The 22,387-nt window shown below is 49.5% G+C and overlaps 3 protein-coding genes and 1 long non-coding RNA gene across 5 annotated transcripts; all 4 read right to left on the bottom strand.

Moving 5' to 3' along the window:
* Positions 1–3,591: 3,591 nt before the first annotated feature.
* Positions 3,592–5,582, bottom strand: LOC125709669 (zona pellucida sperm-binding protein 3-like). 2 transcript variants are annotated; one of them, XM_048978339.1, is made up of 9 exons: positions 5,413–5,582; positions 5,077–5,376; positions 4,889–5,007; positions 4,702–4,805; positions 4,446–4,623; positions 4,262–4,379; positions 4,075–4,166; positions 3,933–4,006; positions 3,592–3,852 (listed from the first exon to the last, which is right to left on the bottom strand). In XM_048978339.1, exons 1-9 carry the CDS (start codon positions 5,554–5,556, stop codon positions 3,758–3,760), a joined length of 1,224 nt encoding a protein of 407 aa, XP_048834296.1. In that variant the 5' UTR covers positions 5,557–5,582; the 3' UTR covers positions 3,592–3,757. The 2 variants fall into 2 exon arrangements, with proteins under 2 accessions (XP_048834296.1, XP_048834295.1); XM_048978338.1 differs by having other exon boundaries at positions 5,077–5,582.
* Positions 5,583–9,345: 3,763 nt separating this feature from the next.
* Positions 9,346–21,704, bottom strand: LOC125709668 (zona pellucida sperm-binding protein 3-like). The gene is made up of 8 exons (XM_048978337.1): positions 21,127–21,704; positions 20,939–21,057; positions 20,754–20,857; positions 20,498–20,675; positions 20,328–20,445; positions 20,142–20,233; positions 9,556–9,629; positions 9,346–9,475 (listed from the first exon to the last, which is right to left on the bottom strand). Exons 1-8 carry the CDS (start codon positions 21,676–21,678, stop codon positions 9,381–9,383), a joined length of 1,332 nt encoding a protein of 443 aa, XP_048834294.1. The 5' UTR covers positions 21,679–21,704; the 3' UTR covers positions 9,346–9,380.
* Positions 14,800–16,868, bottom strand: LOC125709667 (zona pellucida sperm-binding protein 3-like). Its single transcript, XM_048978336.1, has 8 exons — positions 16,269–16,868; positions 16,081–16,199; positions 15,894–15,997; positions 15,638–15,815; positions 15,454–15,571; positions 15,280–15,371; positions 15,138–15,211; positions 14,800–15,057 (listed from the first exon to the last, which is right to left on the bottom strand). Exons 1-8 carry the CDS (start codon positions 16,848–16,850, stop codon positions 14,963–14,965), a joined length of 1,362 nt encoding a protein of 453 aa, XP_048834293.1. The 5' UTR covers positions 16,851–16,868; the 3' UTR covers positions 14,800–14,962.
* Positions 19,667–20,069, bottom strand: LOC125709677 (uncharacterized). The gene is made up of 2 exons (XR_007382804.1): positions 20,002–20,069; positions 19,667–19,923 (listed from the first exon to the last, which is right to left on the bottom strand). It is a non-coding gene; the product is annotated as an uncharacterized LOC125709677 (long non-coding RNA).
* Positions 21,705–22,387: the final 683 nt, after the last annotated feature.

Genomic DNA, 22,387 nt, shown 5'->3' with positions numbered 1-22,387 from the left:
ACCATGCTGGCTCTGTTGCTAGCAGACTGTTTTATAGCATGCTGACATCATCTGCCCCACCCAGCCCTGTTCTGATTTGTCAGTATGGAATCCTCACCATGCAGCGTTAATCACACACTGCTTGGGCTCTAACGACTGAAATACATTTTTGTACCAGCAGTTACTTTTCTACCAGCAGTTATCAGTTTGTTGCTCTCATGCTGTAATTCTCCACAGCACATGTACACTGAGATGCTAGTGGTGTTTTTTTGGCTCTAAATCATTTTGACTTCCTGACACATGACTGAACATGGTTAACAACAACAACAACAAATTTAGTTTTGTATAGCGCATTATCACAACATTACATCGTCTCAAAATGCTTTTGAGCATCCGCACCCAAAGCCCCCAGTTGTAATTTCCAAAGGCGACAGTGGCAAGGAAAAACTCCCTAGAAGGAAGAAATCTTGGGAGGGACCAGACTCAAAGGGGGAGCCCATCCTCCAGGGGCCGGCAGGGAGAGTCAAATAGGAGAGATGGTTAAGTGTCAAGTCACACTGTCCAAGTCATGAGATTTGAGAAATAACTGGAGAGCAGGGAGGTGATGACAAGCCAGTGCCGAGTCTTCTTCCAATCACCAGGACAACTAGAGGTAAGGCAACGGGTCATACATGGAAGATGACACAGGCAGAACGGCAAGCTGGATGCAGGGACGTCACTGGTAGTGGCGACGTCACATGTAGTAGGGTGTGCTGGACATCCTGATAGATTGAGGTCTCCAAGCATCACCCCCCCAGGAGGAGTATGGGAAATAAAATGTACAATTAGTCAAAGTAGGCAAGACTATAGGCAGTGCTAACAGCTAGGTGAGTGCAATATGAAGTGCAATGTCCAAGCTCCGGCAGATATGGCTATGGCAGCATCAGTAGGAGGGAGAGGCAGGTGGGAATGCAGGCATGGGGAGTCCCTGAAACGTCAGCAGTCCAATTCCACAAGGGATTGTGAAGCCATAGTGACAGCACTGACAGTCCAGTTTATTCAAAGCCAATGGCACCGATCCCCACCCAGCTCTACACCTCACACTACAGGTCTGACACTTATGTACTTGTGGGACACATGATCGCTGTCTGATGCAAAAATCCATTATTTCAGGAGCAAAAACACTTTCTCAGAAACAACTTTGCACAACTTCAATGGACGTATGTGGACTGTTGTCACACATCAAGTACAAGTAGTGGTAGAACTTTATTGATTCTGAAAGAAATTCCAAAAAGGCTACAGCAGCACACGCATAGGTGACATCAGACTGTACATATACCATAGAAAAAGACACAATACTATACTAAAGATATGATACGGAATTGCAATGTACAGTGTGAAACAGTTTAAAAAACTATATTAATTAATGGGGTGGCATGGTGGTGCAGTGGTTAGCACTGTTGCCTCACACCTCTGGGATCCGGGTTCTAGTCTCCGCCTGGGTCACATGTGTGCGGAGTTTGCATGTTCTCCCCATGTCCTCGTGGGGTTTCCTCCGGGTACTCCGGTTTCCCCCCACAGTCCAAAAGCATGCTGAGGCTAACTGGAGTTACTAAATTGCCCATAGGTGTGCCTGTGTGAGTGAATGGTGTGTGAGTGTGCCCTGCGATGGGCCCCATGCTGGTTTGTTCCCTGCCTCGCGCCCATTGCCTCCGGGATAAGAACATGCAAACTCCACACACATGTGAGACTCGAACCCGGGTCCCAGAGGTGTGAGGCAACAGTGCTAACCACTGCACCACCATGCCGCCCCCTCACCCTAAACACTGCACCACCATGCCGCCCCCTCAACCTAACCACTGCACCACCATGCCGCCCCGCTGGTTTTTATTGCACCACTCAAAGTCCTTCACCAGCTTCCTCTATTCCCCTTATTGACCTTCTCTGATACAATCAACTACGGGCGTCATCAGAAAATTTCTGCAAGTGTCAGAAATTCACAGTGTCGTACATGAAGTCGGCTGTATCAGAGTGAATAGGAAGGGAGAGAAGACGGTTCCCTGGGGCGGCCCTGTGCTGCTCACTACAGTGTCAGAGACTAAGCCATGGAGTCTCACACACTGCGGTCTGCCCATCATGTTCTCCACAATCCAGAAGACAGTGTACATGTCTGTCAGGGACTCTGCAGTTTCTCTCACAAGGGCAAGGCCTGGTGCAGGCAATAAAGAAGTGGATGATCCACTGGCAGCTCCACAGGAACACAGGCATTTATTAACTTTCAGATTACAAATGACTGCTGTAACATGACACGTTAGCTGGACCGCTGGCATCTCCAATAAGTACAGTGTAAAATGGACAAACTCTCATCCGGCATTGGCTGCGTTACCTCAAGGGGAGTTAAAGGGAAACTTCATGCTTGTAGCTTGTCAAATAACTCCCATGTCCATGAACATTACTACTGCAATGCAAAACATTTTCCTCAGCTGAACAACAAGTGCTGAACTTTACCGAGAAAAACTAAAAGTGTTACCACTAATACTGGCCTGACCTGAACCTAACACAAGATCATTAGTTCCGGTATGGAAATATTACAAAGATCCTTACAAACATATGCTCTTATTTTAATCAATTTCTTTGAATGAAGTAATGCTGGGATTTGAGCAGTTTAAATTTCTTATATTTAGTAATTTAAGTTTAACTTGAAACAGCATAACTGACTAATAGTTACACAGCATGCTCAGCTCATTGAGCCATGCAGCAGTTCGGGGAGCAGGGGAAACACTAAAGACTAACAGGGAGAACAGGAGGGCTAGTGACATCTGCTGGCCAAATGAGGCAGCATGAAAGGCCAGGACAGATGGGTGCAAACCCTGACACACATGCACAAGACAGAGCGCTTGAGGAACACGACCCTCAGTGATGCCAACCTCGTCCAGGACACAATGGACTGTCCAACAGGCAAATCACCACATCCACTTCAATCTGAGGCACCATGGCAAAGTAATTTCCCTTCATATTTCCATCAATCATGTTACTCATTGTAAACACTACAACAGAGTTGAATATACTTGTCAGTCGGTGTGGATAAGTCATTCCTCCATTAGTAAATTGGATATCCGATATTGCCAATACACAGGATTCAGGACAGTACTTCCACCATTGGTAGGGAGTTCCGTCTTGAGGGGGGGGAGCTCTGGGTGGGGAAGCCTACAACCTTGCCAATGCTCCTGGATGGTCAAGAACATGTGGTCATACTGTGTCTGAAAAGGGAGGGTGGTGCTGGTCTGAGGCACATGGTCACCACATTGGAGGGAGGCTTGTGCTTGAACAGCCACATCCTCTGAACAAAGGACTGGTGGTGGGAATCAGCAGAGGGGCTGCTGCCACTCAGGTTCTCAAAGTAACCTTATTGCCTGTTGGTACCAGACCCTGAGCTCCTTGCATTGAGAACCTTCCCTGAAGAGAAAGCATCCTTAGTGAAGGAATCCCCATTATGTACAAGCCCACTGACACCTTCCATCTAGGAAGGAATCATAAAAGCCATAGGCAGCAAGCAGTGTGATGTGGTTGGAGAACATCCAGGCAGTCCAGAAGTGTGCTTGGGAGCCAAGGAATAAGCAGAGAACCGCACCATTTCAAATACTACTAGTGCTTTATTCAGTCAAGCTCATACGCTTGGGTTCCACAACTGCAGCCACAGGGGGAAGAAACATCATGGGAAGCAGAGCAGAATATGCCAGGCAAGTTGTGGCTCCTTCCATCCTGGTGCCAAAGCTTGGCAGGTTAGGGCAGTAGGTACCTATCCCTTCAGAATGTACAGCTGTCCAGGCTGACTAGCCGTGGGAGGACCCTGTTGGATAGCAATGGGGCCCAGAACACCTGTGCCTTGAGCACCTGCAAGGGCAAGGAGGGAGCGTGCCTCAGTCACAGCAACACAAGCCATCAGAGCATCTTCTGGTGGAAGCCAGGCATACCTGCTACACCTGCAAGCCCACAGCTGGTGTCACAGCAGCCACACACCTGGTCATTCCCATCCACAGACACCCACCTGCAATGGGGAAAAGCAATTGGTTAGCAGCTCAACTGATCCAGCATCATAATGCTGCAGCCACTGACCTGTTAGCGGCAAGAGAGAAGGAACAAGCCTTGTGTTGGGAATCCACAGGCACAGAAGCCACTGTTGCTCTCAGGCTGCAAGTAATGTACAGCTGGGGGGGGGGGGGGGGGGGACACCAGAAGCTGGTCAGCTGCCGTCAGCCAGTTCATTTAAGCACAGAAATCCTGCACGAGTGCCTGTACTCACTGAGCTCCTGCCATCCTGAGAGAACCTGAAAGCATCCAGCTGAAGCTGCAGCTTGTCATCCTGCTTCCTGGGCAGGAACTGGGAGCGGGATCCTGTCACCTTGGCATCAGTCAGGCACCTGAAGGGCAGGCATGTCAAGCAGCATTGCCCAAGCGGCCTCACACAGCCATACAATGTTACTCACCCAGAGTTCTGCACAAAGGCATAGCTAGGGACAGAGGTCACGTCAGGGACCAAGGTGGCCACACAGCTGTCCACAAAGACACGCAGGGGCTGACTGTTGCCCACGAGGACAGAGGCTTCAATGTTCAGGACACTTCCCAGGAAGTACACATTGGAGGCTCTCTCATTCTGCCATGCATCTGCACAAAGGGCACATGCACTTGACGACAAGCCCAGATACAGCAAAGCCAGATGTGCTGCATGAACCCCTTGCCTACCGTCCATCAGCCTCAGTGAGAAACTCAGTTGTGCCTCAGCTGCCATTGTAGCATAGTAGGGGATCCAGGTTGGCACCAGGGCATTGCTGCTCACATTCTGCTTCCTAAGGAGCAGGCAGCCTTTTGGGTCAGTAACTAGAATGGCTCATAGGTCTAGGGAGGACCAAAGCTGACGGGGCATCCTCACCTCAAATAGTGACACTCAATGCCAACCATGGCACCATTGGTCCTCACAATGGGGAGGCCATTAATACCACTGGGTGCGTAGATCAATACAAAGCTGTAGACCAGGGCATCAGCAGTCATCTGGAGAAGAGCAACATCATTAGCACTAGCATAGCCAACACAGCAACCATAAGGAGGAAGCCCTCATACCGTCAGTGTACTTCCACAGCCCTGCAGCACAGACTGAAACCTCACTGTGCCAGAAGCATCCTGCCCAGTGGGTGTACAGCCACCGAAGATGATGTCTGACGCATTGATTGGCTGACCATTACCAAAGAGGGTTGGTTGCACAAGCACCACAACATAATCCTCCCCACATACAACGCTCACACCATCAGGGTTGAGCTGCATTCCAGTCACAGATTTAACCAGAGCAGGAGCAACCTGCTTGGTGGCAACGACCCCGCCCGGGAGGCCCGCCGACTGGGGAGCCACGACCCCGCCCGGGAGGCCCGCCGACTGGGGAGCCACGACCCCGCCCGGGAGGCCCGCCGACTGGGGAGCCCCTTTCTTAGCCAGATAACCAGCCAGCCACAGAGGAGTCTTTGCAGGAAACCCTAACTTCTCTTGAGCTCCACAGCTGCAAGCTAACAAAAGAAGCGGCACTACCACAACCCCATACACGGCCATTGTCCTGAAGCAGGTAGCAAAACACACCATGCTGGCTCTGTTGCTAGCAGACTGTTTTATAGCATGCTGACATCATCTGCCCCACCCAGCCCTGTTCTGATTTGTCAGTATGGAATCCTCACCATGCAGCGTTAATCACACACTGCTTGGGCTCTAACGACTGAAATACATTTTTGTACCAGCAGTTACTTTTCTACCAGCAGTTATCAGTTTGTTGCTCTCATGCTGTAATTCTCCACAGCACATGTACACTGAGATGCTAGTGGTGTTTTTTTGGCTCTAAATCATTTTGACTTCCTGACACATGACTGAACATGGTTAACAACAACAACAACAAATTTAGTTTTGTATAGCGCATTATCACAACATTACATCGTCTCAAAATGCTTTTGAGCATCCGCACCCAAAGCCCCCAGTGTGTATTCCAAAGGCGACAGTGGCAAGGAAAAACTCCCTAGAAGGAAGAAATCTTGGGAGGGACCAGACTCAAAGGGGGAGCCCATCCTCCAGGGGCCGGCAGGGAGAGTCAAATAGGAGAGATGGTTAAGTGTCAAGTCACACTGTCCAAGTCATGAGATTTGAGAAATAACTGGAGAGCAGGGAGGTGATGACAAGCCAGTGCCGAGTCTTCTTCCAATCACCAGGACAACTAGAGGTAAGGCAACGGGTCATACATGGAAGATGACACAGGCAGAACGGCAAGCTGGATGCAGGGACGTCACTGGTAGTGGCGACGTCACATGTAGTAGGGTGTGCTGGACATCCTGATAGATTGAGGTCTCCAAGCATCACCCCCCCAGGAGGAGTATGGGAAATAAAATGTACAATTAGTCAAAGTAGGCAAGACTATAGGCAGTGCTAACAGCTAGGTGAGTGCAATATGAAGTGCAATGTCCAAGCTCCGGCAGATATGGCTATGGCAGCATCAGTAGGAGGGAGAGGCAGGTGGGAATGCAGGCATGGGGAGTCCCTGAAACGTCAGCAGTCCAATTCCACAAGGGATTGTGAAGCCATAGTGACAGCACTGACAGTCCAGTTTATTCAAAGCCAATGGCACCGATCCCCACCCAGCTCTACACCTCACACTACAGGTCTGACACTTATGTACTTGTGGGACACATGATCGCTGTCTGATGCAAAAATCCATTATTTCAGGAGCAAAAACACTTTCTCAGAAACAACTTTGCACAACTTCAATGGACGTATGTGGACTGTTGTCACACATCAAGTACAAGTAGTGGTAGAACTTTATTGATTCTGAAAGAAATTCCAAAAAGGCTACAGCAGCACACGCATAGGTGACATCAGACTGTACATATACCATAGAAAAAGACACAATACTATACTAAAGATATGATACGGAATTGCAATGTACAGTGTGAAACAGTTTAAAAAACTATATTAATTAATGGGGTGGCATGGTGGTGCAGTGGTTAGCACTGTTGCCTCACACCTCTGGGATCCGGGTTCTAGTCTCCGCCTGGGTCACATGTGTGCGGAGTTTGCATGTTCTCCCCATGTCCTCGTGGGGTTTCCTCCGGGTACTCCGGTTTCCCCCCACAGTCCAAAAGCATGCTGAGGCTAACTGGAGTTACTAAATTGCCCATAGGTGTGCCTGTGTGAGTGAATGGTGTGTGAGTGTGCCCTGCGATGGGCCCCATGCTGGTTTGTTCCCTGCCTCGCGCCCATTGCCTCCGGGATAAGAACATGCAAACTCCACACACATGTGACCCAGGCGGAGACTCGAACCCGGGTCCCAGAGGTGTGAGGCAACAGTGCTAACCACTGCACCACCATGCCGCCCCCTCACCCTAACCACTGCACCACCATGCCGCCCCCTCACCCTAAACACTGCACCACCATGCCGCCCCCTCAACCTAACCACTGCACCACCATGCCGCCCCGCTGGTTTTTATTGCACCACTCAAAGTCCTTCACCAGCTTCCTCTATTCCCCTTATTGACCTTCTCTGATACAATCAACTACGGGCGTCATCAGAACATTTCTGCAAGTGTCAGAAATTCACAGTGTCGTACATGAAGTCGGCTGTATCAGAGTGAATAGGAAGGGAGAGAAGACGGTTCCCTGGGGCGGCCCTGTGCTGCTCACTACAGTGTCAGAGACTAAGCCATGGAGTCTCACACACTGCGGTCTGCCCATCATGTTCTCCACAATCCAGAAGACAGTGTACATGTCTGTCAGGGACTCTGCAGTTTCTCTCACAAGGGCAAGGCCTGGTGCAGGCAATAAAGAAGTGGATGATCCACTGGCAGCTCCACAGGAACACAGGCATTTATTAACTTTCAGATTACAAATGACTGCTGTAACATGACACGTTAGCTGGACCGCTGGCATCTCCAATAAGTACAGTGTAAAATGGACAAACTCTCATCCGGCATTGGCTGCGTTACCTCAAGGGGAGTTAAAGGGAAACTTCATGCTTGTAGCTTGTCAAATAACTCCCATGTCCATGAACATTACTACTGCAATGCAAAACATTTTCCTCAGCTGAACAACAAGTGCTGAACTTTACCGAGAAAAACTAAAAGTGTTACCACTAATACTGGCCTGACCTGAACCTAACACAAGATCATTAGTTCCGGTATGGAAATATTACAAAGATCCTTACAAACATATGCTCTTATTTTAATCAATTTCTTTGAATGAAGTAATGCTGGGATTTGAGCAGTTTAAATTTCTTATATTTAGTAATTTAAGTTTAACTTGAAACAGCATAACTGACTAATAGTTACACAGCATGCTCAGCTCATTGAGCCATGCAGCAGTTCGGGGAGCAGGGGAAACACTAAAGACTAACAGGGAGAACAGGAGGGCTAGTGACATCTGCTGGCCAAATGAGGCAGCATGAAAGGCCAGGACAGATGGGTGCAAACCCTGACACACATGCACAAGACAGAGCGCTTGAGGAACACGACCCTCAGTGATGCCAACCTCGTCCAGGACACAATGGACTGTCCAACAGGCAAATCACCACATCCACTTCAATCTGAGGCACCATGGCAAAGTAATTTCCCTTCATATTTCCATCAATCATGTTACTCATTGTAAACACTACATCAGAGTTGAATATACTTGTCAGTCGGTGTGGATAAGTCATTCCTCCATTAGTAAATTGGATATCCGATATTGCCAATACACAGGATTCAGGACAGTACTTCCACCATTGGTAGGGAGTTCTGTCTTGAGGGGGGGAAGCTCTGGGTGGGGAAGCCTACAACCTTGCCAATGCTCCTGGATGGTCAAGAACATGTGGTCATACTGTGTCTGAAAAGGGAGGGTGGTGCTGGTCTGAGGCACATGGTCACCACATTGGAGGGAGGCTTGTGCTTGAACAGCCACATCCTCTGAACAAAGGACTGGTGGTGGGAATCAGCAGAGGGGCTGCTGCCACTCAGGTTCTCAAAGTAACCTTATTGCCTGTTGGTACCAGACCCTGAGCTCCTTGCATTGAGAACCTTCCCTGAAGAGAAAGCATCCTTAGTGAAGGAATCCCCATTATGTACAAGCCCACTGACACCTTCCATCTAGGAAGGAATCATAAAAGCCATAGGCAGCAAGCAGTGTGATGTGGTTGGAGAACATCCAGGCAGTCCAGAAGTGTGCTTGGGAGCCAAGGAATAAGCAGAGAACCGCACCATTTCAAATACTACTAGTGCTTTATTCAGTCAAGCTCATACACTTGGGTTCCATAACTGCAGCCACACGGGGAAGAAACATCATGGGAAGCAGAGCAGAATATGCCAGGCAAGTTGTGGCTCCTTCCATCCTGGTGCCAAAGCTTGGCAGATTAGGGCAGTAGGTCCCTATCCCTTCAGAATGTACAGCTGTCCAGGCTGACTGGCCGTGGGAGGACCCTGTTGGATAGCAATGGGGCCCAGAACACCTGTGCCTTGAGCACCTGCAAGGGCAAGGAGGGAGCGTGCCTCAGTCACAGCAACACAAGCCATCAGAGCATCTTCTGGTGGAAGCCAGGCATACCTGCTACACCTGCAAGCCCACAGCTGGTGTCACAGCAGCCACACACCTGGTCATTCCCATCCACAGACACCCACCTGCAATGGGGAAAAGCAATTGGTTAGCAGCTCAACTGATCCAGCATCATAATGCTGCAGCCACTGACCTGTTAGCGGCAAGAGAGAAGGAACAAGCCTTGTGTTGGGAATCCACAGGCACAGAAGCCACTGTTGCTCTCAGGCTGCAAGTAATGTACAGCTGGGGGGGGGGGGGGGGGGGACACCAGAAGCTGGTCAGCTGCCGTCAGCCAGTTCATTTAAGCACAGAAATCCTGCACAAGTGCCTGTACTCACTGAGCTCCTGCCATCCTGAGAGAACCTGAAAGCATCCAGCTGAAGCTGCAGCTTGTCATCCTGCTTCCTGGGCAGGAACTGGGAGCGGGATCCTGTCACCTTGGCATCAATCAGGCACCTGAAGGGCAGGCATGTCAAGCAGCATTGCCCAAGCGGCCTCACACAGCCATACAATGTTACTCACCCAGAGTTCTGCACAAAGGCATAGCTAGGGACAGAGGTCACGTCAGGGACCAAGGTGGCCACACAGCTGTCCACAAAGACACGCAGGGGCTGACTGTTGCCCACGAGGACAGAGGCTTCAATGTTCAGGACACTTCCCAGGAAGTACACATTGGAGGCTCTCTCATTCTGCCATGCATCTGCACAAAGGGCACATGCACTTGACGACAAGCCCAGATACAGCAAAGCCAGATGTGCTGCATGAACCCCTTGCCTACCGTCCATCAGCCTCAGTGAGAAACTCAGTTGTGCCTCAGCTGCCATTGTAGCATAGTAGGGGATCCAGGTTGGCACCAGGGCATTGCTGCTCACATTCTGCTTCCTAAGGAGCAGGCAGCCTTTTGGGTCAGTAACTAGAATGGCTCATAGGTCTAGGGAGGACCAAAGCTGACGGGGCATCCTCACCTCAAATAGTGACACTCAATGCCAACCATGGCACCATTGGTCCTCACAATGGGGAGGCCATTAATACCACTGGGTGCGTAGATCAATACAAAGCTGTAGACCAGGGCATCAGCAGTCATCTGGAGAAGAGCAACATCATTAGCACTAGCATAGCCAACACAGCAACCATAAGGAGGAAGCCCTCATACCGTCAGTGTACTTCCACAGCCCTGCAGCACAGACTGAAACCTCACTGTGCCAGAAGCATCCTGCCCAGTGGGTGTACAGCCACCGAAGATGATGTCTGACGCATTGATTGGCTGACCATTACCAAAGAGGGTTGGTTGCACAAGCACCACAACATAATCCTCCCCACATACAACGCTCACACCATCAGGGTTGAGCTGCATTCCAGTCACAGATTTAACCAGAGCAGGAGCAACCTGCTTGGTGGCAACGACCCCGCCCGGGAGGCCCGCCGACTGGGGAGCCACGACCCCGCCCGGGAGGCCCGCCGACTGGGGAGCCACGACCCCGCCCGGGAGGCCCGCCGACTGGGGAGCCCCTTTCTTAGCCAGATAACCAGCCAGCCACAGAGGAGTCTTTGCAGGAAACCCTAACTTCTCTTGAGCTCCACAGCTGCAAGCTAACAAAAGAAGCGGCACTACCACAACCCCATACACGGCCATTGTCCTGAAGCAGGTAGCAAAACACACCATGCTGGCTCTGTTGCTAGCAGACTGTTTTATAGCATGCTGACATCATCTGCCCCACCCAGCCCTGTTCTGATTTGTCAGTATGGAATCCTCACCATGCAGCGTTAATCACACACTGCTTGGGCTCTAACGACTGAAATACATTTTTGTACCAGCAGTTACTTTTCTACCAGCAGTTATCAGTTTGTTGCTCTCATGCTGTAATTCTCCACAGCACATGTACACTGAGATGCTAGTGGTGTTTTTTTGGCTCTAAATCATTTTGACTTCCTGACACATGACTGAACATGGTTAACAACAACAACAACAAATTTAGTTTTGTATAGCGCATTATCACAACATTACATCGTCTCAAAATGCTTTTGAGCATCCGCACCCAAAGCCCCCAGTTGTAATTTCCAAAGGCGACAGTGGCAAGGAAAAACTCCCTAGAAGGAAGAAATCTTGGGAGGGACCAGACTCAAAGGGGGAGCCCATCCTCCAGGGGCCGGCAGGGAGAGTCAAATAGGAGAGATGGTTAAGTGTCAAGTCACACTGTCCAAGTCATGAGATTTGAGAAATAACTGGAGAGCAGGGAGGTGATGACAAGCCAGTGCCGAGTCTTCTTCCAATCACCAGGACAACTAGAGGTAAGGCAACGGGTCATACATGGAAGATGACACAGGCAGAACGGCAAGCTGGATGCAGGGACGTCACTGGTAGTGGCGACGTCACATGTAGTAGGGTGTGCTGGACATCCTGATAGATTGAGGTCTCCAAGCATCACCCCCCCAGGAGGAGTATGGGAAATAAAATGTACAATTAGTCAAAGTAGGCAAGACTATAGGCAGTGCTAACAGCTAGGTGAGTGCAATATGAAGTGCAATGTCCAAGCTCCGGCAGATATGGCTATGGCAGCATCAGTAGGAGGGAGAGGCAGGTGGGAATGCAGGCATGGGGAGTCCCTGAAACGTCAGCAGTCCAATTCCACAAGGGATTGTGAAGCCATAGTGACAGCACTGACAGTCCAGTTTATTCAAAGCCAATGGCACCGATCCCCACCCAGCTCTACACCTCACACTACAGGTCTGACACTTATGTACTTGTGGGACACATGATCGCTGTCTGATGCAAAAATCCATTATTTCAGGAGCAAAAACACTTTCTCAGAAACAACTTTGCACAACTTCAATGGACGTATGTGGACTGTTGTCACACATCAAGTACAAGTAGTGGTAGAACTTTATTGATTCTGAAAGAAATTCCAAAAAGGCTACAGCAGCACACGCATAGGTGACATCAGACTGTACATATACCATAGAAAAAGACACAATACTATACTAAAGATATGATACGGAATTGCAATGTACAGTGTGAAACAGTTTAAAAAACTATATTAATTAATGGGGTGGCATGGTGGTGCAGTGGTTAGCACTGTTGCCTCACACCTCTGGGATCCGGGTTCTAGTCTCCGCCTGGGTCACATGTGTGCGGAGTTTGCATGTTCTCCCCATGTCCTCGTGGGGTTTCCTCCGGGTACTCCGGTTTCCCCCCACAGTCCAAAAGCATGCTGAGGCTAACTGGAGTTACTAAATTGCCCATAGGTGTGCCTGTGTGAGTGAATGGTGTGTGAGTGTGCCCTGCGATGGGCCCCATGCTGGTTTGTTCCCTGCCTCGCGCCCATTGCCTCCGGGATAAGAACATGCAAACTCCACACACATGTGACCCAGGCGGAGACTCGAACCCGGGTCCCAGAGGTGTGAGGCAACAGTGCTAACCACTGCACCACCATGCCGCCCCCTCACCCTAAACACTGCACCACCATGCCGCCCCCTCAACCTAACCACTGCACCACCATGCCGCCCCGCTGGTTTTTATTGCACCACTCAAAGTCCTTCACCAGCTTCCTCTATTCCCCTTATTGACCTTCTCTGATACAATCAACTACGGGCGTCATCAGAAAATTTCTGCAAGTGTCAGAAATTCACAGTGTCGTACATGAAGTCGGCTGTATCAGAGTGAATAGGAAGGGAGAGAAGACGGTTCCCTGGGGCGGCCCTGTGCTGCTCACTACAGTGTCAGAGACTAAGCCATGGAGTCTCACACACTGCGGTCTGCCCATCATGTTCTCCACAATCCAGAAGACAGTGTACATGTCTGTCAGGGACTCTGCAGTTTCTCTCACAAGGGCAAGGCCTGGTGCAGGCAATAAAGAAGTGGATGATCCACTGGCAGCTCCACAGGAACACAGGCATTTATTAACTTTCAGATTACAAATGACTGCTGTAACATGACACGTTAGCTGGACCGCTGGCATCTCCAATAAGTACAGTGTAAAATGGACAAACTCTCATCCGGCATTGGCTGCGTTACCTCAAGGGGAGTTAAAGGGAAACTTCATGCTTGTAGCTTGTCAAATAACTCCCATGTCCATGAACATTACTACTGCAATGCAAAACATTTTCCTCAGCTGAACAACAAGTGCTGAACTTTACCGAGAAAAACTAAAAGTGTTACCACTAATACTGGCCTGACCTGAACCTAACACAAGATCATTAGTTCCGGTATGGAAATATTACAAAGATCCTTACAAACATATGCTCTTATTTTAATCAATTTCTTTGAATGAAGTAATGCTGGGATTTGAGCAGTTTAAATTTCTTATATTTAGTAATTTAAGTTTAACTTGAAACAGCATAACTGACTAATAGTTACACAGCATGCTCAGCTCATTGAGCCATGCAGCAGTTCGGGGAGCAGGGGAAACACAAGACTAACAGGGAGAACAGGAGGGCTAGTGACATCTGCTGGCCAAATGAGGCAGCATGAAAGGCCAGGACAGATGGGTGCAAACCCTGACACACATGCACAAGACAGAGCGCTTGAGGAACACGACCCTCAGTGATGCCAACCTCGTCCAGGACACAATGGACTGTCCAACAGGCAAATCACCACATCCACTTCAATCTGAGGCACCATGGCAAAGTAATTTCCCTTCATATTTCCATCAATCATGTTACTCATTCTAAACACTACATCAGAGTTGAATATACTTGTCGGTGTGGATAAGTCATTTCTCCATTAGTAAATTGGATATCCGATATTGCCAATACACAGGATTCAGGACAGTACTTCCACCATTGGTAGGGAGTTCTGTCTTGAGGGGGGGAAGCTCTGGGTGGGGAAGCCTACAACCTTGCCAATGCCCCTGGATGGTCAAGAACATGTGGTCATACTGTGTCTGAAAAGGGAGGGTGGTGCTGCTCTGAGGCACATGGTCACCACATTGGAGGGAGGCTTGTGCTTGAACAGCCACATCCTCAGAACAAAGGACTGGTGGTGGGAATCAGCAGAGGGGCTGCTGCCACTCAGGTTCTCAAAGTAACCTTATTGCCTGTTGGTACCAGACCCTGAGCTCCTTGCATTGAGAACCTTCCCTGAAGAGAAAGCATCCTTAGTGAAGGAATCCCCATTATGTACAAGCCCACTGACACCTTCCATCTAGGAAGGAATCATAAAAGCCATAGGCAGCAAGCAGTGTGATGTGGTTGGAGAACATCCAGGCAGTCCAGAAGTGTGCTTGGGAGCCAAGGAATAAGTAGAGAACTGCACCATTTCAAATACTACTAGTGCTTTATTCAGTCAAGCTCATACGCTTGGGTTCCACAACTGCAGCCACAGGGGGAAGCAACATGACAAGCAATGCAGAATATGCCAGGCAAGTTGTGGCTCCTTCCATCCTGGTGCCAAAGCTTGGCAGGTTAGGGCAGTAGGTACCTATCCCTTCAGAATGTACAGCTGTCCAGGCTGACTAGCCGTGGGAGGACCCTGTTGGATAGCAATGGGGCCCAGAACACCTGTGCCTTGAGCACCTGCAAGGGCAAGGAGGGAGCGTGCCTCAGTCACAGCAACACAAGCCATCAGAGAATCTTCTGGTGGAAGCCAAGCGTACCTGCTACACCTGCAAGCCCACAGCTGGTGTCACAGCAGCCACACACCTGGTCATTCCCATCCACAGACACCCACCTGCAATGGGGAAAAGCAATTGGTTAGCAGCTCAACTGATCCAGCATCATAATGCTGCAGCCACTGACCTGTTAGCAGCAAGAGAGAAGGAACAAGCCTTGTGTTGGGAATCCACAGGCACAGAAGCCACTGTTGCTCTCAGGCTGCAAGTAATGTACAGCTAGGGGGACACCAGAAGCTGGTCAGCTGCCGTCAGCCAGTTCATTTAAGCACAGAAATCCTGCACAAGTGCCTGTACTCACTGAGCTCCTGCCATCCTGAGAGAACCTGAAAGCATCCAGCTGAAGCTGCAGCTTGTCATCCTGCTTCCTGGGCAGGAACTGGGAGCGGGATCCTGTCACCTTGGCATCAGTCAGGCACCTGAAGGGCAGGCATGTCAAGCAGCATTGCCCAAGCGGCCTCACACAGCCACACGATGTTACTCACCCAGAGTTCTGCACAAAGGCATAGCTAGGGACAGAGGTCACATCAGGGACCAAGGTGGCCACACAGCTGTCCACAAAGACACGCAGGGGCTGACTGTTGCCCACGAGGACAGAGGCTTCAATGTTCAGGACACTTCCCAGGAAGTACACATTGGAGGCCCTCTCATTCTGCCATGCATCTGCACAAAGGGCACATGACCTTGAGGACAAGCCCAGATACAGCAAAGCCAGATGTGCTGCATGAACCCCTTGCCTACCGTCCATCAGCCTTAGTGAGAAACTCAGTTGTGCCTCAGCCGCCATTGTAGCATAGTAGGGGATCCAGGTTGGCACCAGGGCATTGCTGCTCACATTCTGCTTCCTAAGGAGCAAGCAGCCTTTTGGGTCAGTAACTAGAAATGCTGCTAGGGCTAAGGAACAGCAAAGCTGATGGGGCATCCTCACCTCAAATAGTGACACTCAATGCCAACCATGGCACCATTGGTCCTCACAATGGGGAGGCCATTAATACCACTGGGTGCGTAGATCAATACAAAGCTGTAGACCAGGGCATCAGCAGTCATCTGGAGAAGAGCAACATCATTAGCACTAGCATAGCCAACACAGCAACCATCAGAAGGAAGCCCTCATACCGTCAGTGTACTTCCACAGCCCTGCAGCACAGACTGAAACCTCACTGTGCCAGAAGCGTCCAGCCCAGTGGGTGTACAGCCACCGAAGATGATGTCCGACGCATTGATTGGCTGACCATTACCAAAGAGGGTTGGTTGCACAAGCACCACAACATAATCCTCCCCACATACAACGCTCACACCATCAGGGTTGAGCTGCATTCCAGTCACAGATTTAACCAGAGCAGGAGCAACCTGCTTGGTGGCAACGACCCCGCCCGGGAGGCCCGCCGACTGGGGAGCCACGACCCCGCCCGGGAGGCCCGCCGACTGGGGAGCCACGACCCCGCCCGGGAGGCCCGCCGACTGGGGAGCCACGACCCCGCCCGGGAGGCCCGCCGACTGGGGAGCCACGACCCCGCCCGGGAGGCCCGCCGACTGGGGAGCCCCTTTCTTAGCCAGATAACCAGCCAGCCACAGAGGAGTCTTTGCAGGAAACCCTAACTTCTCTTGAGCTCCACAGCTGCAAGCTAACAAAAGAAGCAGCACTACCACAACCCCATACACTGCCATTGTCCTGAAGCAGGTAGCAAAGCACACCATGCTGGCTGTGTTGCTAGCAGACTGTTTTATAGCATGCTGACATCATCTGCCCCACCCAGCCCTGTTCTGATTTGTCAGTATGGAATCCTCACCATGCAGCGTTAATCAGACACTGCTTGTGCTCTAACGACTGAAATACAATTTTGTACCAACAGATACTTTTTACCAGCAGTTATCTGTTTGTTGCTCTCATGCTGTAATTCCCCACAGCAAACATACACTGAGATTTTAGTGGTTTTTTTTTAGCTTTCAATAATTTTGACTTGACACATGACTGCATATGGCTAACTTGTATGTGTGGGACATATCATCAGTCTGATGCAAGAAACCTGTCTCCCAAAATCCATTATTTCAGGATCATGGAAAAACACTTTTTCAGAAATGACTTTGCACCACTTCAATGGACATATGTGGACTTAACCTTAGTCCAATGTTAGCTTTCTGTTCCTATCTCTTATGTTACCCGGGTCGGTGCAGACTCATGTCTTAAATCAGCCATAAAATACCCTGAAAACAATTATCATCCAATTTGTTTCTTACCTCTTGTTACCTTGTTCGGCTTCCTTATCCATGAAAAGATCGATTTTAATATTTTTGGTGTGGCTTTGTGGACCTTTCTTATGACAGCATGCCTCATGTTTTCAATAAAAATACAATGGTAAAATAAACCAACAGAATTATATAAACTTAATGTTTTATCTTGCCTTACAAGTACCGGCATGCCTTGCCTAGTGAAAAAAATGTAAACAAAATTAAAGCGAGATCCCTGACAAAGTCAAAAAGCCTTGATGCAGTACACAAACCTGTGTGGTGCTTTCATGCATTGTAAACTTACAAACGTCGGAATCGACCCTAACACAATAGCAAGGTTTAGTGGATTGTTTTCACATTATACTACGGGACCGTTGAATGCTTTAATCTGATTGGCTGACGAACGTTCTGAGGTGTGCAATTATTTTCAGATAACCGCACGGCGAACGTAGTTCCAGGTAGCTCTCTTGACCGCATTACAGTTCCATATCACTTCGCATAGTTAACTGTCATAACGGAAATTAGCATACAGTACCTATACAGCACACAGGACTAACAAAAACAACATGACAGACGATTTTCCGAAAGTAAATTTTAATATTTACGGTGAATATGAAACTTTCAAAAACTGGGCTGCAGCAGTATTAGTTAGCCTAGTGTACCAACTTAAAGGCTACACATGACATTTCTCACTAGCGAGGTAATAACAGCGCTGCATCTTAAAGCAGACTTACAGTTTAGAGACGGTGCTTCAGAACACTGTTGAGGGACACACAGAGGTAGCCTAATTCATACAAGCTCTCTCTCTTTCTAATAACTTCATTATTAACTGCATTAGTCTGCTATCAACGGCTCAAGCCTCCATTGCCAGCTTTAAAATGACGTTTTGGAACTAGCAAAAGAGTCGTTGGATGAGATGCGGAAGAAATAATCCTACTCACAATAGCGATTTAAGTAGAAAAACCGGACGAATCCCTTGAAATATATCATTTGATCGATGTCTTGAGGTGTGGCAACCGTAGTTTAAGCGGAATAATTGACTCCGGACCGTTGAATTATTAGAAAATAGTGCACACCCGAGGTGTAACTGCCACTCCGCTTCGTGGCCGCATTACCACCTCGGGTGTGCATTATTTTCTAATAATTCAACGGCCCGTCGTCAATTATTTCTTACTTAGTAGTGTAGTACTTTGATCATGAAGGAAATTCACATAGACAATGGGCATCCATCCATTTTCCAAGCCACTTATCCTACTGGATCCGGAGTCTATGGGCACGAGGCAGGGAACAACCCAGGACAGGGGGCCAGCCCATCACAGGGTACACACAGACACCATAGCCTCAGCTTGTCTTTGAACTGGGGGGGGGGGGGGGAGAACCAGAGTACCCAGAGGAAACCCCACGATGACAAGGGGAGAACATGCAAACTCCACACATGTAACCCAATGGGAGACTCCAACCCGGGTCCCAGAGGTGTGAGGCAACTAAGCACTGCACCACCCCCAGACAATGGGCATCACACTTTATACCCTAATGCCAAAAGCAAAAGGTTCTAGGATAGATGGTAAATGGACTGCGTTTATATAGCACTTTTCTACTCCAAGTACTCAAAGCGCTTTACATTTTATGCCTCATTCCCACCGGTGGCAGAGGCTGCTACGTGAGGCACCAACCTGCTCACCGGGAGCAATTTGGGGTTCAGTGTCTTACTCAAGGACACTGACGGGGTCAGGAGGAACCAGGGCTCAAACCTGCAACCCTCCAGTTGCTGAACGATAGCACTACCTCCTACACCACCATCTTCCCCAGATCTGTCCCTACCAATGGGAGTACCTTGTGTTGTGCCAATGACCAGCTCTGGACCAGGTCGGTCTATAGGAAATTTTGGAAGGAAGCCTACAACCCTGCAAATGCCCCAGAACGGTCAAGAACATGTGGTCATGTTGTCTGCATTTGACAAGGGAAGGTGGTGCTGGTCTCAGGCACATGGTCACCACATTGAAGGGAGGCTTGTGCTTGAACAGCAACATCCTCAAAACAAGGGGCTGCTGCCTCTCCTCTGCATTAACAGGCAATGAGGCTAGTTTGAGACCCAAAGAGCTCAGGGTCTGGTACTGAGAAGCTTCCTTGATGGAATAGCTTCCTTAGTGAAGGAAGCCCCATTTGGTTCAAGCCCACTGACACCTTTGATCTAGGGAACCATTCCAGTCATAAAATGGATAAGCAGCAAGCAATGTGATGTAGTTGGAAGATTCAGGCAAGAAATAAGTGACAACTGCACCATGTCAAATACTATTAGTGCTTTATTCAGTCACAAGTGCAGGAGACCAAGGGCACTGTCAACTGCAGTCACCTCATTAGGGGGAAGCAACAGCATGACAAGCAGTGCAGAATATGCCAGGCAAGTTAGGTGGCTCCTTCCATCCAGGGACCATGCAGCTTGGTCCCTATCCCTTCAGAATATACAGCTGTCCAGGCTGACTAGCCGTGGGAGGACCCTGTTGGATAGCAATGGGGCCCAGAACACCTGTGCCTTGAGCACCTGCAAGGGCAAGGAGGGAGGGTGTCAGTCACAGCAACACAAGCCACCAGAGCATCTTTTGGTGGAAGCCAAGCGTACCTGCTACACCTGCAAGCCCACAGCTGGTGTCACAGCAGCCACACACCTGGTCATTCCCATCCAGACACCCACCTGCAATGGGGAAAAGCAATTGCTTAGCAGCTCAACCGATCCAGCATCATAATGCTGCAGCTACTAACCTGTTAGCGGCAAGAGAGAAGGAACAAGCCTTGTGTTGGGAATCCACAGGCACAGAAGCCACTGTGGCTCTCAGGCTGCAAGTAATGTACAGCTGGGGGGGGGGGGGGGGGGACACCAGAAGCTGGTCAGCTGCCGTCAGCCAGTTCATTTAAGCACAGAAATCCTGCACAAATGCCTGTACTCACTGAGCTCCTGCCATCCTGAGAGAACCTGAAAGCATCCAGCTGAAGCTGCAGCTTGTCATCCTGCTTCCTGGGCAGGAACTGGGAGCGGGATCCTGTCACCTTGGCATCAGTCAGGCACCTGAAGGGCAGGCATGTCAAGCAGCCTCACACAGCCACACGATGTTACTCACCCAGAGTTCTGCACAAAGGCATAGCTAGGGACAGAGGTCACATCAGGGACCAAGGTGGCCACACAGCTGTCCACAAAGACACGCAGGGGCTGACTGTTGCCCACGAGGACAGAGGCTTCAATGTTCAGGACACTTCCCAGGAAGTACACATTGGAGGCCCTCTCATTCTGCCATGCATCTGTACAAAGGGTACATGACCTTGAGGACAAGCCCAGATACAGCAAAGCCAGATGTGCTGCATGAACCCCTTGCCTACCATCCATCAGCCTCAGTGAGAAACTCAGTTGTGCCTCAGCTGCCATTGTAGCATAGTAGGGGATCCAGGTTGGCACCAGGGCATTGCTGCTCACATTCTGCTTCCTAAGGAGCAAGCATCATTTTGGGTCAGTAACTACAATGAACGGCTCCCAGGGAGCACCAAAGCTTACAGGGCATCCTCACCTCGAATAGTGACACTCAATGCCAACCATGGCACCATTGGTCCTCACAATGGGGAGACCATTAATACCACTGGGTGCGTAGATCAATACAAAGCTGTAGACCAGGGCATCAGCAGTCATCTGGAGAAGAGCAACATCATTAGCACTAGCATAGCCAACACAGCAACCATAAGGAGGAAGCCCTCATACCATCAGTGTACTTCCACAGCCCTGCAGCACAGACTGAAACCTCACTGTGCCAGAAGCATCCTGCCCAGTGGGTGTACAGCCACCGAAGATGATGTCTGATGCATTGATTGGCTGACCATTACCAAAGAGGGTTGGTTGCACAAGCACCACAACATAATCCTCCCCACATACAACGCTCACACCATTAGGGTTGACCTGCATTCCAGTCACAGATTTAACCAGAGCAGGAGCAACCTGCTTGGTGGCAACGACCCCGCCCGGGAGGCCCGCCGGCTGGGGAGCCACGACCCCGCCCGGGAGGCCCGCCGGCTGGGGAGCCACGACCCCGCCCGGGAGGCCCGCCGGCTGGGGAGCCACGACCCCGCCCGGGAGGCCCGCCGGCTGGGGAGCCACGACCCCGCCCGGGAGGCCCGCCGGCTGGGGAGCCCCTTTCTTAGCCAGATAACCAGCCAGCCACAGAGGAGTCTTTGCAGGAAACCCTAACTTCTCTTGAGCTCCACAGCTGCAAGCTAACAAAAGAAGCGGCACTACCACAACCCCATACACGGCCATTGTCCTGAAGCAGGTAGCAAAACACACCATGCTGGCTCTGTTGCTAGCAGACTGTTTTATAGCATGCTGACATCATCTGCCCCACCCAGCCCTGTTCTGATTTGTCAGTATGGAATCCTCACCATGCAGCGTTAATCACACACTGCTTGGGCTCTAACGACTGAAATACATTTTTGTACCAGCAGTTACTTTTCTACCAGCAGTCTTTTTGGTATTAAATTGTGGGTGATTTACAGTGGGAAAAAAGCTTGTGTTTTAAATAAATATTGTATCAGCAATAAGGGAAAAGAATATCTATCTATCATATCTATCCAGTTAGCGAAGTACTAAGAAGATTTTAAATAAATATTGAGCATATTTGTGTTTTTTGTAACTCAATGCAAGAAACAATATTTCATTTATTTTTTCATTGTATGTATGCAAATATGTTTTGGACAGACATGCAGAATTTTATTAACAGAAAACATTGTAACAATGGTACTATTAATGTGTTTCATGTGATGTTGTATTTTGTATATTTTGGTCTAGATATGAATGTCCACTATGTCATTCAGCTTCTAATAACATTGGGCAAATTCCACATACATGAAGCAAAATGGTCTGACTCCAAGCCGTGTTTTGAGAGAGTAATTTTTGAACTGCAGCAGTACAGCATCCCGATAGAACATGTAAAAAAACAAGTTTGGGATAAAAACGTGGTTTGACAGTG

The sequence above is a fragment of the Brienomyrus brachyistius genome, chromosome 16, assembly GCF_023856365.1.
Source record: "Brienomyrus brachyistius isolate T26 chromosome 16, BBRACH_0.4, whole genome shotgun sequence".
Lineage (NCBI taxonomy): Eukaryota > Metazoa > Chordata > Actinopteri > Osteoglossiformes > Mormyridae > Brienomyrus > Brienomyrus brachyistius.
The sequence above is the reverse complement of the archived record's forward strand: the minus strand, read 5'-3'. Positions and strand labels throughout refer to the sequence as shown.